Source organism: Diabrotica virgifera, chromosome 1 (genome assembly GCF_917563875.1).
Source record: "Diabrotica virgifera virgifera chromosome 1, PGI_DIABVI_V3a".
Classification (NCBI taxonomy): domain Eukaryota; kingdom Metazoa; phylum Arthropoda; class Insecta; order Coleoptera; family Chrysomelidae; genus Diabrotica; species Diabrotica virgifera.
Window position 1 is genome coordinate 160,763,485 of NC_065443.1, and position 13,341 is coordinate 160,776,825.

The 13,341-nt window shown below is 31.6% G+C and overlaps 1 protein-coding gene across 3 annotated transcripts in view; it reads left to right on the forward strand.

Moving 5' to 3' along the window:
• Positions 1-13,341, forward strand: part of LOC114338629 (cytochrome P450 4C1-like) — a 132,988-nt gene that overhangs the window by 47,907 nt on the left and 71,740 nt on the right. For all 3 annotated transcript variants that reach the window (XM_028289225.2, XM_028289226.2, XM_028289227.2), the window contains exon 5: positions 5,071-5,441. In XM_028289225.2, coding sequence (XP_028145026.1) covers positions 5,071-5,441 — 371 coding nt within the window. The remainder of the gene's footprint in view (positions 1-5,070; positions 5,442-13,341) is intronic.

Below are 13,341 nucleotides of genomic sequence, written 5' to 3' on the forward strand. Positions count from 1 at the left end.
ATCAAGAAATGACTGTGCAAGAAGGAAGAACCCCCAAATATATACAAGAGGCTCTTGGTCTTTTCTGTTTACATTTAAAGAAAAAATACTGTGAGCATAACTTAAAAGCACTTAATTAATTAATTAAGTCCAATATATGATATGTTTTTGTTTTTAGCAAAATTAAAACAAACTATGCTATTGTTAGAAAAAAAATATTGGCGACCTTTCAGTAGACTATTGAATGATTTGAATTTTAAATAGGTATCCCATTTTTTATCGCAAGGAGTTTAAAAATGCTTGAAAAAAGAAAAATACATCGATTTATTGCAAACTAGCCTTGTGTCGGTACATTTCTTACACATAATCTCCAATTTTAAAATCTTTGTTTGTACTACCGTGTAAATTTTTAAAATAAAATAAAAAATAATACGTATGTACTTACGGTTTTGCCACAACATGAGCAATAAACTTTATCCATATCCATAGATAGCTCTTTGTAAGGTTTTATCCAAAAGTTGAAACATTGCTTATTTTTGGCATTTTCAAAGCACAATAATTATTCCCAATTAGAAATACACGTTGTTTACGCCTCCAATTTTACAACAAAAGTGAAACCAAAAACCAAGTGAAACTGACCGTCAAAATAAAAATTTTTACCTAGAGACATAAACTGGCAAACACAAACCCTTAATTCCATGACAAAACGTGACAAAACTATAAGCCGCTGTCTTTTAGTAGTTACTATACCAAGAATTTGAATACCAAGTGATTATAAAACAAAATTAAATATTGGCACTTACATTCTATCTGTAAGTTTGAGTATAAAAATATATAGTTAACACCAAATTTTCAAATTACATGCACTTTATGCTCATTTTTATAAAAATATGCAATATTTGACATTTTTGCATTTTTTATGCATTATATGCAAAATATGCAATTTGCATATTTGCCTAAGTCTACTGATCATCATTTTGGCTTGGTATTTCAATAATGACGTCCGGATGTAATATAACTTCTTTTGTTTCTTTCTACGTCCGTGGTTTTCTAAACTCTCATTTCTCTTAGAAGAGTGCGTTCGTATCTTATAAAATAAAAACTATGATAGGTCTTTTAGAAAAACCTGATAACTAATTCTCAAATCTACTGTTAGTATTCGATTTTCAACCACTATCCAAAAATCTATAGTAGTCTATCATTTTTACACTAGATTTTTGTTTCTTTCGTTCCCTGCATTATCAAATACTCATCTTTTATTTCTTTGGCACAGGCGCAATGTGTCTATAGCACTTGCTTCAAAATTACCTCTCATGTTCTAAGGTTTGAAACCTATTTTCTTAATTTTGTTTACCTAGCAATTACCTACAAGGGAAAACATTCGAAACGCACTAAAACTTCTAAAAATGGAAAAGTTGCAAGAATCGACAATAATATATCCATTGACCTAATAAAAGCAGATTACTGCGCAATAAATTAAAATGTTACTAAACTTTTGAACAAAATAATATGGACTGAAGAAGAATTAACAAAGGAGTGGAAGGATGGATTGGAAATGGTATTCTAAATGTGCAGTCACTCGAGCGTTATAGGGACCTATTGGGTTGTGAAGAGTAGATCCTAAAACCAAAAAAAGTTAAGTAAAGTTTTCCATTTTAGTGGGGACTTTCCATTTGTAACCATAATTTGGAAAAATGTCTCGAATAAAAGTTACTTATCTTTACGTAAGGAATCCAAATCCTCAATAAAAAAATGGAGGCTTCCATTTAAGATTTTAAAGTAACCATCCGTGGGGGATCGTGTTTGGTGCCATTCGATAATTTTTTCAAAAATATTGAATAAGTGTTGTTTTCAGTTTTTCGATCTGATGTTCATTTAGCGAAATATCGCGGGATTCGTATTTAAAAATTTAAATTTTCCCCTTACCCCTCTCCGTGGGAAGTTGTGTTTGGTATCATTCGATTGATTTTTAAAAAATATTGAGCACGTATTTTTTGGTTTCTCGATCTGTGATTCATTTCGCGAAATATTCGCTTTGTTCTTGTGAATCATTGGGACTCACCCATTTACTTACGCCTGCCCAAATCGTCAGATTTTTGAAATATACACTGTTTTGCATGTACTTAACTTACTTTATCTTAATCTGGCGATTTCCAGTTTTTATAATAGATTTTTTTCGGCCCCCCCCCCTTAACGAACTCGCCTGCATTAAGAGCCAAATATGGTAGAGGTACATTCTCAGGGTACCAGGTTTCTCCCCATGTAATAATCTGACGCGCTCGAGTAACTGCAAAAATCCGCGCTTGGGCTCCCCTACCATAATAAAAATACCCAAAAAAAGAAGACTTGAGTAGATGCAACAAATGGCGTGCAATGATACTACTAAGCGTTACATTCAAAATGTTCACCAAAATTATATTGGAAAGATTGAAGCCAGAATTAGCTAAAAACTGAGAAGAAACCAAGCAGGCTTCCGTGCCAAACGTTCCACCATTCACCACATTTGCACCCTTAGAATTTTCTTGTAACAAACAAATGAATAGAATAAAGATATAAATGTGAGTTTTATCGACATTGAAAAGACCTTTGGCCGTGTCAATAGGATACAGATGTGGAATATCTTAAGATTATATGGGCTACCACTAAAAACCATAAACTTTATTTAACTATTCTACGAAGGATACAAAAACATACTGGAAAATTGTTGTGAAGTAACAGAGGAAATACTCTTGTTTTTTTTTTGTTTAACAAGAGTATTCAATCACTGTATACTCCCGGTTCTAATATATGGCTCTCAGACATGGACGTTTACAAAAGAAAATATGGAAAAAATAGCAACGACAGAAAGATCCAGGGAAAGACAAATGCTGAACATTAAACTATCAGACAGGAAAAGAAACGAATGGATCCGTAACAAAACAAAAGTGAAAGATGTCTCTACATAAGTAGCAAAGCTTAAATGGAAGTTAGCCGGACACACCCTACGGCAGAAGGATGAAAGATGGACTAAGATTATTATACATTGGAGACCGTGGAACCACAAACGAAAAAGGAGAAGGCCACAGATGCGATGGTCTGATGACCTGAAGAAACACACTGGGTCAAATTGGATGCAAATTGCACAAGATAGAGAGGCATGGAAGAAGGAAGAGGGGGCCTATATCCAAGGATGGATGTTTAGAGCTGGTTAGATAGATAGAACAGAGGAAATAGCCGTATAAAGTGGAGTCAAACAGGGTTGTGTACTATGCCCTACCCTACTGCTTATTAAGCTAGGTATAATGATAGGTTGGGTAATGATAAAAGTAACTGACGATTGAACAGGCATCAGGTGGAAGCTATTTAATCAGTTAGAAGACCTAGAATTTGCGGATGATATATCAATCGAAAAAAACACAATAAAAATACTACTTTTAATTTCAAATTATTCAAATCAGCTATTATAGAAGCTAATACGATTCGATTATGAGAATAATTACTATTTTCCGCTTCTGACATTCTAAATAATTTTGGAACAAATTTTATAGATTTATAATCCTAGGGCGGTCCGATATGTACTTAGCCTTCAAAAGAAAAACGAAAATTTTAAAAAAGTTATGATTTATTTCTAAACTTAGTCTACTTTCAGCTTGGTACACTTGAAGATTACAGGGGAAAAACAAGGAATGTCACATTTTTATGAATTTTGGCTTTTCTCGCCATATCGTAGCAAAAACTGAGTACTATGGACTAGCCTATCGATTCAGGACAAAAACAGAAAGTATCAGTCTATAAAAATTTTTTAAGAATTTGTATCCAGGTGAATAACCAAGATTGTCCGCACGCCACTGAACAAAAAAGGCATGTTAGCAGTTTTTTGGCGCAAAATTAAATTAAGTTAATATAGATTAATTTTATATTACGAATATACATAGAATATTAATGGCTAGAATTCTGCTAATAACCTCCTAAGTAGTTTTTAGATATCATAAGAATTAAAGCTTTATTGGTGTTTATCTCAATATGTATAAAATGTGACATTCCTTGTTTTTCCCCTGTATTCACTTGACCTGGCGATGCTCCACCTTTCTTAACCCATCTGATAAATACGTTTTTTTGAGGTCTGCAAAGTAGGCTTCTCTGGCAGTGATGAACTCCTTACTCGACTTAAATTTCTGCCTAGCCAGTGACTCTTTTGGTTTGGAAACAGAAAAAAGTCGCATAGGTCCAAATCTGGAGAATACGCTGGATGGGACAGCAGTTCGTGATCCAATTCGACCAATTTGGCCATGGCGACGACGGAAGTGTAAGCCGGTGCGTTTTCATGGTGGAAGACTACTTTTTTCTTCCCCAATTGAAGCTATTTTTTCTGAAATTTGACGTCGAATAATGTGGCTCAGTAAAGCCCTGTGACTGTTTTGCCCTTTTCCAGGAAGTATTAACTCACGCTAACTTCTCCTTGTTTGATTGTTTAAAACGTTATAAACGTTTGGCATTCCCTGCCTCAGGTAGCTGTAGCTTCCTCCGTGGATGTGTTAGTTGTTGCTCTCGAATCCTGAGGGTCTTCTAACATTACAGCCACAAATTGGTTGCATTGCTCCTGTTTAGCTATATCATACTGATGACGACTAATAAGTCAGAAACACATGTCTATGGTTGCATTCCATCTTGTGCATATTTTGTTTACAAATATAATATATATAATATATATATATATATATATATATATATATATATATATATATATATATATATATATATATATATATATATATATATATATATAATCCGGTTCTCTTCTACCGTGAGGGTGTCGAGAAAAATAATACTGTAATAACTCTTATATTTCTTTCTTCGTATTATTTTATGAATAATCGATTATCCAAGGAATTATTTAATTATTTGAATCAAAAACCATAGCTGCTTTGACTAGAAAAATTTTGTCGGGTTTCTTTTATTTTGAGAAGTTTTGCTGGTCAGATAAAAAAAGTAGATTCTCTCTATTGAGAATAAATAAAAAGAAAAAATTGCTTAGTTATTATGATCATTTTTTATCAATTATAAAACGTAAAAATCTTTTATGAATATTCTAAACACAAACTTATTTTCCAGAGGCAGCTATGGGGATAAAGTTAAATGCACAAACAGATTCAACTTCTCCATATGTAAGAAGTACCAAATCGATGTGCTACGTAATTGTAGAACGAATTTTATCTCCTCTAGACCCTTCATTGTATCCTCTAACTTTAAACTATTACCGTGAAAAGAGAGCTTTAAAAGTACTTCATGCTTATACCGATAGTGTTATCGACAAAAAAATATCCGAAAAAAAGAAAAAGACAGAAATTTTAGTTGATGAAAATACCAACATTGGTATAAAGAAAAAACAGGCCTTCTTAGACTTGCTCCTAGATTATTCAATGGATGGGGAACCTTTATTGAGGACCGACATTAGGGAGGAAGTTGATACATTTATGTTTGAGGTGAGTGAAATTTGGCAGTGTATTGGTTTATAGATATTATTTTATTGATGAAATAGTCATTAAACTTATAATAAATGGCATATCGTATATCTCCATAATCTGTAACAGATTGTGGAGCTCCCGAAGGGAGAAAGGTTGATTTTTTTCCCAAAACCGAAGAGACTAAGTGTTGATGGATAAGTAAAGCTATTATTCGAATTTCATGCCCTTTTTAAGGAATAAGTCTTCCCTTTCCACTTAGTTTTAGCAAGCGATGAAGTGTCACTGTCATATCATCGAAACACACAACACAGAACATGAAATTTGAAATAACGACTATGGAACACAAGATTAGTAGTCTGGCCAGATTATCGGAGAATATGCCATTTTTGGGAAAAGTTATTTACCAACAATTTTATTGCTGGAATCGAATCTTATGATTGTATAATATATTAATAATATAGGTATGCACAGACCGCAAATAGTGTGCTACTTTTTTTATAAACAAAATGGCGCCCGAAAATCGTGTTTTTTTCAATTTTTGCTCTATAACTCCAAAGATTTTCACTTTACACCAAAAACACTCAAATAAAAATTCACCGTAATTAACTTCTGCATCGAAACGTGTTTCTCCCGACATACCTTGACGAAAATTTTCCCCGGAAAATGTGGGTCTTTTCAACAAATCTTTAATTTTCAACTAAAATTTTAGATAAGTAATTGTTTATCAATAATTAAATAGCTTGGCAATATAAAAGCTCTCTTCGTATATATTATAATTCCAGAAGCCGATGGAAAGTGAATGAACAGTTTAGCAACAATTAAATTGTAAATTAAAAATTTACGGTCGCTATAATACCCACAATATATACGATACATAATAATAACTATGATTTTTGTATAAAAAGATACTGTACCTATCTAATGCATTTCACAGAATTAAAATTGAGCTATTTAAGCTGCCTCAGGAATATTTTAAAATTATAAACAATTTTTTGACTTGTAAACAAATAGAATATCTCGGTAAATATTAAATAAAATTAAATCATGAAAACGGCATTGGAAAAAAAGCGGTAGGACGCTTCTTCTAAAAGAAAAAACGTTTAATTGTGAAGAGTGGTTCCTGAGATACAACCGGTCAAAGTTGACCGGCATTTACGGCAAAAATATAAACAACAGGATCACAAATTTCGAACTATCACCTTTTTTATTTTTGTCGTCTTTCTCCGCACCAATTTTTATATCTTTAAAATACTCATAACATATTATTATATTATTATAATAAAAACTATCGATATTACTATTGAAAATTGCCAAAAATAGCAAAATTCCTATCAAAAATTAGGTTGAAGAAAATGTGATCTCAAAGTTCAAAATCGGTATACGTTAAAAAAATGCATTTTCTCGGCTTCCCATGGAGCAATTTTCTTCATTCTTTTTTTGTTACCAAGTAACTCGAGTAGAGCGATATAACTAACGCATTATTAAATGTCAAACTTGCTTTTGTTTTGTTATAATAAATTAATTTATTGATTATAACAAAAATTTTTAGTTTGTTTAAATAAAGCTTGTTTAAATAATTATACAGCTTTCAAATGAGGATATTTGTGTTTTTAACGGTAAAAGGTACACTTGTAGTAAGTTGACCTAAAATAAAAAAATTTGAAAAAAACATTTTTAGGAAACGCTTTTCTTTAGTTACGAGTGACTAAAATTAAAAATATTATAAAAAATATCAACCAAAAAGCAAAAAATAAAAAAAATTGAAAAAATCTAACGCATTCGTCAAAGAAAAGCGTGGCGCGTCTTCATCGAATAAGCGGTTTTCGCCTTACGCTTTTCTTTAACGAATGTGTTAGATTTTTTCAATTTTTTTTGCTTTTTGGTTGATTTCTTTATATTTTTAATTTTATTCACTCGTAACTAAAGAAAAGGGTTTCTTAAAAAAAAAATTTTATATTTTTTTTATTTTTTACTTTTTAGTCTTACACTTTTCAAATATTAAAATATATCGTCATAGTTACTAAAACATATATAAAACATATTATGATGTACTAACATGAAAAGTAGTCGGAATCGGCAAAAAATTTGAAACTTTATTGTTTAATTATGAAGCCTAACGTAAACAATTAACGTTAAAAGTGAAATTATGTATAGTTTTAAGTAAAAGTTTCAAGTTTCTTCATTGTAAAAAAAAGAGAATTTAAGCATTTTCCATTAAAATAGTTTTTTTTATTTAAACAATTATTAATAAACATACAAATTTTTTATTGACTATTCGTGTATTGTTCCCGTAAATGCATATGTCTGCAAATTTTCAGTCATTTGCATTGAAAAAAAGTTAATAAAGTTCTAAACGTATTCTAATGTTAATTGTAGCACAAAATGTCTCTACCGGTGGTTTTTCTAAGACTACGATAAAAACACGAATTTTTTTAATTTGAGTTTTGATTGAAGTTTTATTTCGTATCGTATTGAAATTTGACACGGATAAGCGCCGATTTTTATATAAACAAATATATGATCGTCCAAATTTGAAATTTTATTGTTTATTTATGAAGCATAACGTAAACAGTTAACGTAAAAAGTGAACTTATGTATAGTTCATATCATTAGCTACAATCCGTAAAAGTTTCAAGTTTTTAAATTGTAAAAAACAAGAGAATTTAAGCATTTTCCATTAAAATCGTTTTTTTTTATTTAAACAATTAATAAAGATAAAAAAAATTATTGACTATTCGTGTATTGTTCCCGCGAATGCATATGTCTGCAAATGTTCATTCATTTGCGTTGAAGAAAAGGCAGTCAAATTAACGTCTAAAGATTTGACGCAAACTATTGAACGTTATAAAGAACTATATATATATATATATATATATATATATATATATATATATATATATATATATATATATATATATATATTATGAACTATAAAGCGTTTAAAAAGTCTACAACTGGAAAAAATATGTAATTTTTTTTTCTTATAAATAAATTAATCTATTATAACAAAACAAAGACATTTACTAATACGTTAGTTAGATGGCTCTACCCGAGTTACTTGGGAACAAAAAAAATAATAAGGAAAATTGCTATATGGAAAGCCGAGAAAATGCATTTTTTTAACGTATACCGATTTTGAACTTTGAGATTACATTTTCTCCAACCTAATTTTTGATTGAAATTTTGCTATTTTTGGCAATTTTTACTAGTCATATCGATAGTTTTTATTATAATAATATATGTTATGAGTCTTTTAAAGATATCAAAATTGGTGCGGAGAAGGAGGACAAAAATAAAAAAGGTGTTGGTTCGAAATTTATAATCCTATTGTTTATATCTTTGCCGTAAATGCCCAGTGCCGGATTAACCATTAGGCAAAGTAGGCAGTTGCCTAGGGGCCTCGGCCCCAAAGGGGGCCTCGCGGGGACCAAAACGAAAAAATGTTAAAATATTCAAATATCGCGCAATACCATAAAAGTTATGGTGGACGTATAAAGTTACATTAAAATGCATACTTTTGTTCACATAGAAAGTGGGAATACATCGCTAATGAATGCCCTTTGTTTGGTAGAAGGACCAGTACTACAGATGGAAATAAGAATCGAAAGTGAGCAAAAAAACACAAGAAAAATCAGGAGAAAGAAAAGATCCTTAATCAAAATCCAAAACAGAAGCAAAACTTATTTAAACTCAGTTTCACACGGAAATCCATAGCTAGTGAAGCAGCAACCAATGAAAATGCACGTGATGGAATAGAAATAGGGAAATATAGCTTTCCTACCTGAAGAAGATGAAAAAACATGTAACGATAGTTCTATTCCAGTTCAAGAAATTAAAGAACCAGAAACCAAACCTAAGTTAAAAAAAAGTAAGGACATTTTGGATTGGGAAAGCTCTTCAGAATGTAAAAACCTTGATGAAAGAGTTTCAGCGTCAAAAAGAAATTACAAGATTTTTATACAATCTATGGTTTTTCGAAAACAAATCAGTAAAACAAAAATTAAAAGAGATTGGCTGACGTATTTTCCCTCAAATAGAATATCGTATTTTGGGTGTGTTCAGTCTGTGTACACCGTTTTTTCTTCCTCTACCCACTGTTGGGAAGTTATGATCAAATGCTTAAATGAAACTCCACTAAGCGATCTCATTCGCCACGATCTAGTCCTTATAAGAACAAGCAGCACATGCCATAAGACCTTTGCCTAAAGGTTAAAATGCTTTCAAATCTGCTCTTCATACTCTTGCTGAAGACACTAATCAGCAAGCTGAAACAGTTCATGAGGCTAAGTATTTGTTGAAAGAAATGTCAAAAGCGAAACATTCATAATGAATGAGCTTTGGGTAACAATTTTAGAAGGCATGAACGCTGTCAGTAGCTTTGATCGCGCTGTGCGTCCTGGGTATACCCAGAGAGAGAACGCCTGCGCATTACAAAATCGAGCGTTCGCGGAGTTCAAATCTCTCCCTCTGAACACCCTCCGGATTTTTAATTCGGTGTTCGCGCAGTACAGAAAAAAGATCCTGAACGTGTCCGGGATACGCTCTCGACGTTCGAGGATGTTGTTTTGGATTTTAAGTTCGCACAGGCGCACAAAATATTTGGGAAGAATTTCTTGACATTCTGTTCTTACTCCTTCCGATTCTTAACCTAAAATATTGTTTTGTTAAACAACTTGTAGATGTAGATTATTCTGGTTTTTAAAGTTTTAAAATTATCTAGAGTGTTGTATCATTTAAATATTCTTCAAACAAATTTTAATATTTTTTATATTAAAGCTTTTTTAGTTGTGTTTGTCAATGTTTTCCATTAGTGTTTCTAAATACGTAGGTACCTTTTCTATTATTATTTTCATTCGATATTCGATAATAATTATCTATTACGGTAGTATGTATTACAATAAATTGTACTCTGTTTTTACTTAATTTCTTCTATCTAGATGAGCTTATAAGTACCTACATATTCTTGTGGTTTATTTTTCAGTTTAATTTATGAGTTAAATTATTAGTCTCTTATTGAATATAATGAAACATAAACAACACATCAAACTTATTCTGAAACTATTTCTTGTGTCTTGTTATATTTCATTATTTTTGTGGTGCAATAAACCACAACACCATGCCACAACCTATCAAATTCAATACATATAATATCAAAATTGGAAATGATTGCTTTACTAAATTATTCCTCCCTTCGCATAATGTTCAACCCCCAGTAAGTTAATAGTACATTATATACCGCGGGACTGAAGTAGTACATTTAATCCTGAAGGTAAAGTTTATGGCCCGACCGCAGGGAGGGCCATAATTTACCTGAAGGATTAAATGTACTTCAGTCGCAAGGTATATACGATACTTTTCGTACTTCCGGTATGATTTTATTAATTATTTCAATAATTTCAATCAGTTTTTTCTCTCTTCAACTCATTTAATAAACTGTCTTTAAAATAAGTTACCATAGTAACATTGCGTTGTGACAGTTATAATTTAGAAACATTGTCATTACTAGTGTCATTGTAAAGAAACATTGTTATTGATAATTAATTGGTATCATGAGTGAAGAAGGTGTATCTGATATTGATAAAAGAGCAGCCGAAGTAGGTGAAGAATTGTTACCACCGAAATCTAGAAAACTATACGAGCAGCAGTACGATGCTTTTAAAAAGTGGTGCCGCTTAAAAAATGTGAGACAACCTACTGAAAATGCGCTGTTAGTCTACTTCGATGATAAATCAAAAGCGGTTTGTGCCTCAACTCTCTGGGCACATTACTCAATGCTGAAATCGGTTATTAACATTAGAGAAGATATTGATATAAGTAAATTTCCAAAATTATTAGCTTTTTTGAAGAGAAGAAATGAGGGATTTAAGCCAAAGAAGTCAAGAATTCTCACGTCTGAGCAGGTAGATCAGTTCTTACGGGAGGCTCCGGATGATAAATATTTAATGCTTAATTTATTAACTGTCACAATATTAATTTGAATATTAACGTTAATTACCATTCTAATTAATTATATTTTTCAATAAAATATCCCTTAAATTCGTTTGTTTGTGATTTAATCGTTCCGGGAGTTTCGTCAATATTTAATCCCGGAGGGATTAAATGTGACACTTTAGTACCTGTCACAAGGGAGTGAAGTTGTCACTTTAGGCCCGGAAGTACGAAAAGGTAATTTTTATATCTAAATATCAAGCTGCCATTTCCAAATGATGCATAACAATCTTTTACTCTCTACGAAAATATAAGCTGGATTTCGGCTTGGAAATACCAAATTATCGAAATAATGTGGAAATAATAAAGAAAGACGCTAATCAAATATCTAACTTCTAAGAAAGGCATTGATGAATAGAAAGTTAATCCTTTGCCTGTTGCTTTTATTCTCTTTCTCCTTGTTGACTTACAAATTTGTTGCATTTGCATTTTTTTGACATTTATTTCGAAATAAGAAAGGGACAACAATAGGCTTCCTTCTCTAACCTTAATGTATGCAACCCGTCATTACATTACGAATCCGAAAATTGTTCGCCGAGTGAAAAATCCTGAGCATGTCCAGGATAAGTTTACGTTGACGCCTGCGCATTGGAAACTAATCCCGAACTTACTCTGAATACGTTCGAAATGTACTGCGCGAACACTGCTAGTAAATCATTGCAGAGAGAAGAGATTGAACTTCAAACTGCAGTTCAGCTTCTAAATTCACTATTGGAGTTCTTAAAATTCCAAAAAAATAATTTTGCTTATTACGAAGAGAGGGCCTGCCACCTACACTACTCTGAATATTCTCTACTATACTCTAAATACTGAGCTGAGTCGTCGGTTGACATTGTACGGGTCAATGAACAATGAACTCAGTATTTGGTTTTTGTGTTTTTCCAAAATTAAGTGATACTCAAATAAAGGAGTGTGCTTCAAAACTACATGAAAACTATCCTGATCATATTAAATCTGAACTTAAAAATTCATTAAAACAGTTCAAATATTTTATAGCCCAGCTTCAAACTTGCAGGGAAAACAATTTAGTCCTGCTTCACACTCATTTTGGGTTATTTCGCAACAGGCGAACAGACATTTTCAAAAATAAAAATTATTAAAAACGGAGAAACCTAGGTTTCTTAAGGAGCCTCATAGCTTGGGTTGCCTAGGGGCCTCCGGCACTGTAAATGCCGGTCAACTTTTTTTGTTCTCAAGTAACTCGAGTAGAGCCATATAACTAACGCATTATTAAATGTCAAACTTGCTTTTGTTTTGTTATAATAAATTAGTTTATTGATTATAACAAAAAATTTTAATTTGTTTAAATAAAGATTGTTTAAATAATTATACATCTTTCAAATGAGAATATTTCTATTTTTAACGGTAAAAGGTACACTTGAAGTAAGTTTACAACTTCAAAGTCTACAACTTGAAAAAATATGTAATTTTCTTTTCTTATACATAAATAATTAATCTATTATAACAAAACAAAAGCAAGTTTGACATTTAATGATGCGTTAGTTAGATGGCTCTACTCGAGTTATTAGGGAACAAAAAAAGAATGAAGGAAATTGCTCCATGGGAAGCCGAGAAAATGCATTTTTTTAACGTATACCGATTTTGAACTTTGAGGGTTACATTTTCTCCAACCTAATTTTTGATTGGAATTTTGCTATTTTTGGCAATTTTCACACGTATTATGGATAGTTTTTATTATAATAATATATGTTACGAGTATTTTAAAGATATAAAAATTGGTGTGATGAAAGAGGACAAAAATAAAAAGGTGATGGTTTGAAAATTATGATCCTGTTGTTTATATCTTTGCCGTAAATTCCGGTCAACTTTGACCGATTGTATCTCAGGAACCACTCGTCATAATTAAACGTTTTTCTTTTAAAAGAAGCGTCCTGCCGCTGTTTTTCGAATACCGTTTTCACGATTTAAT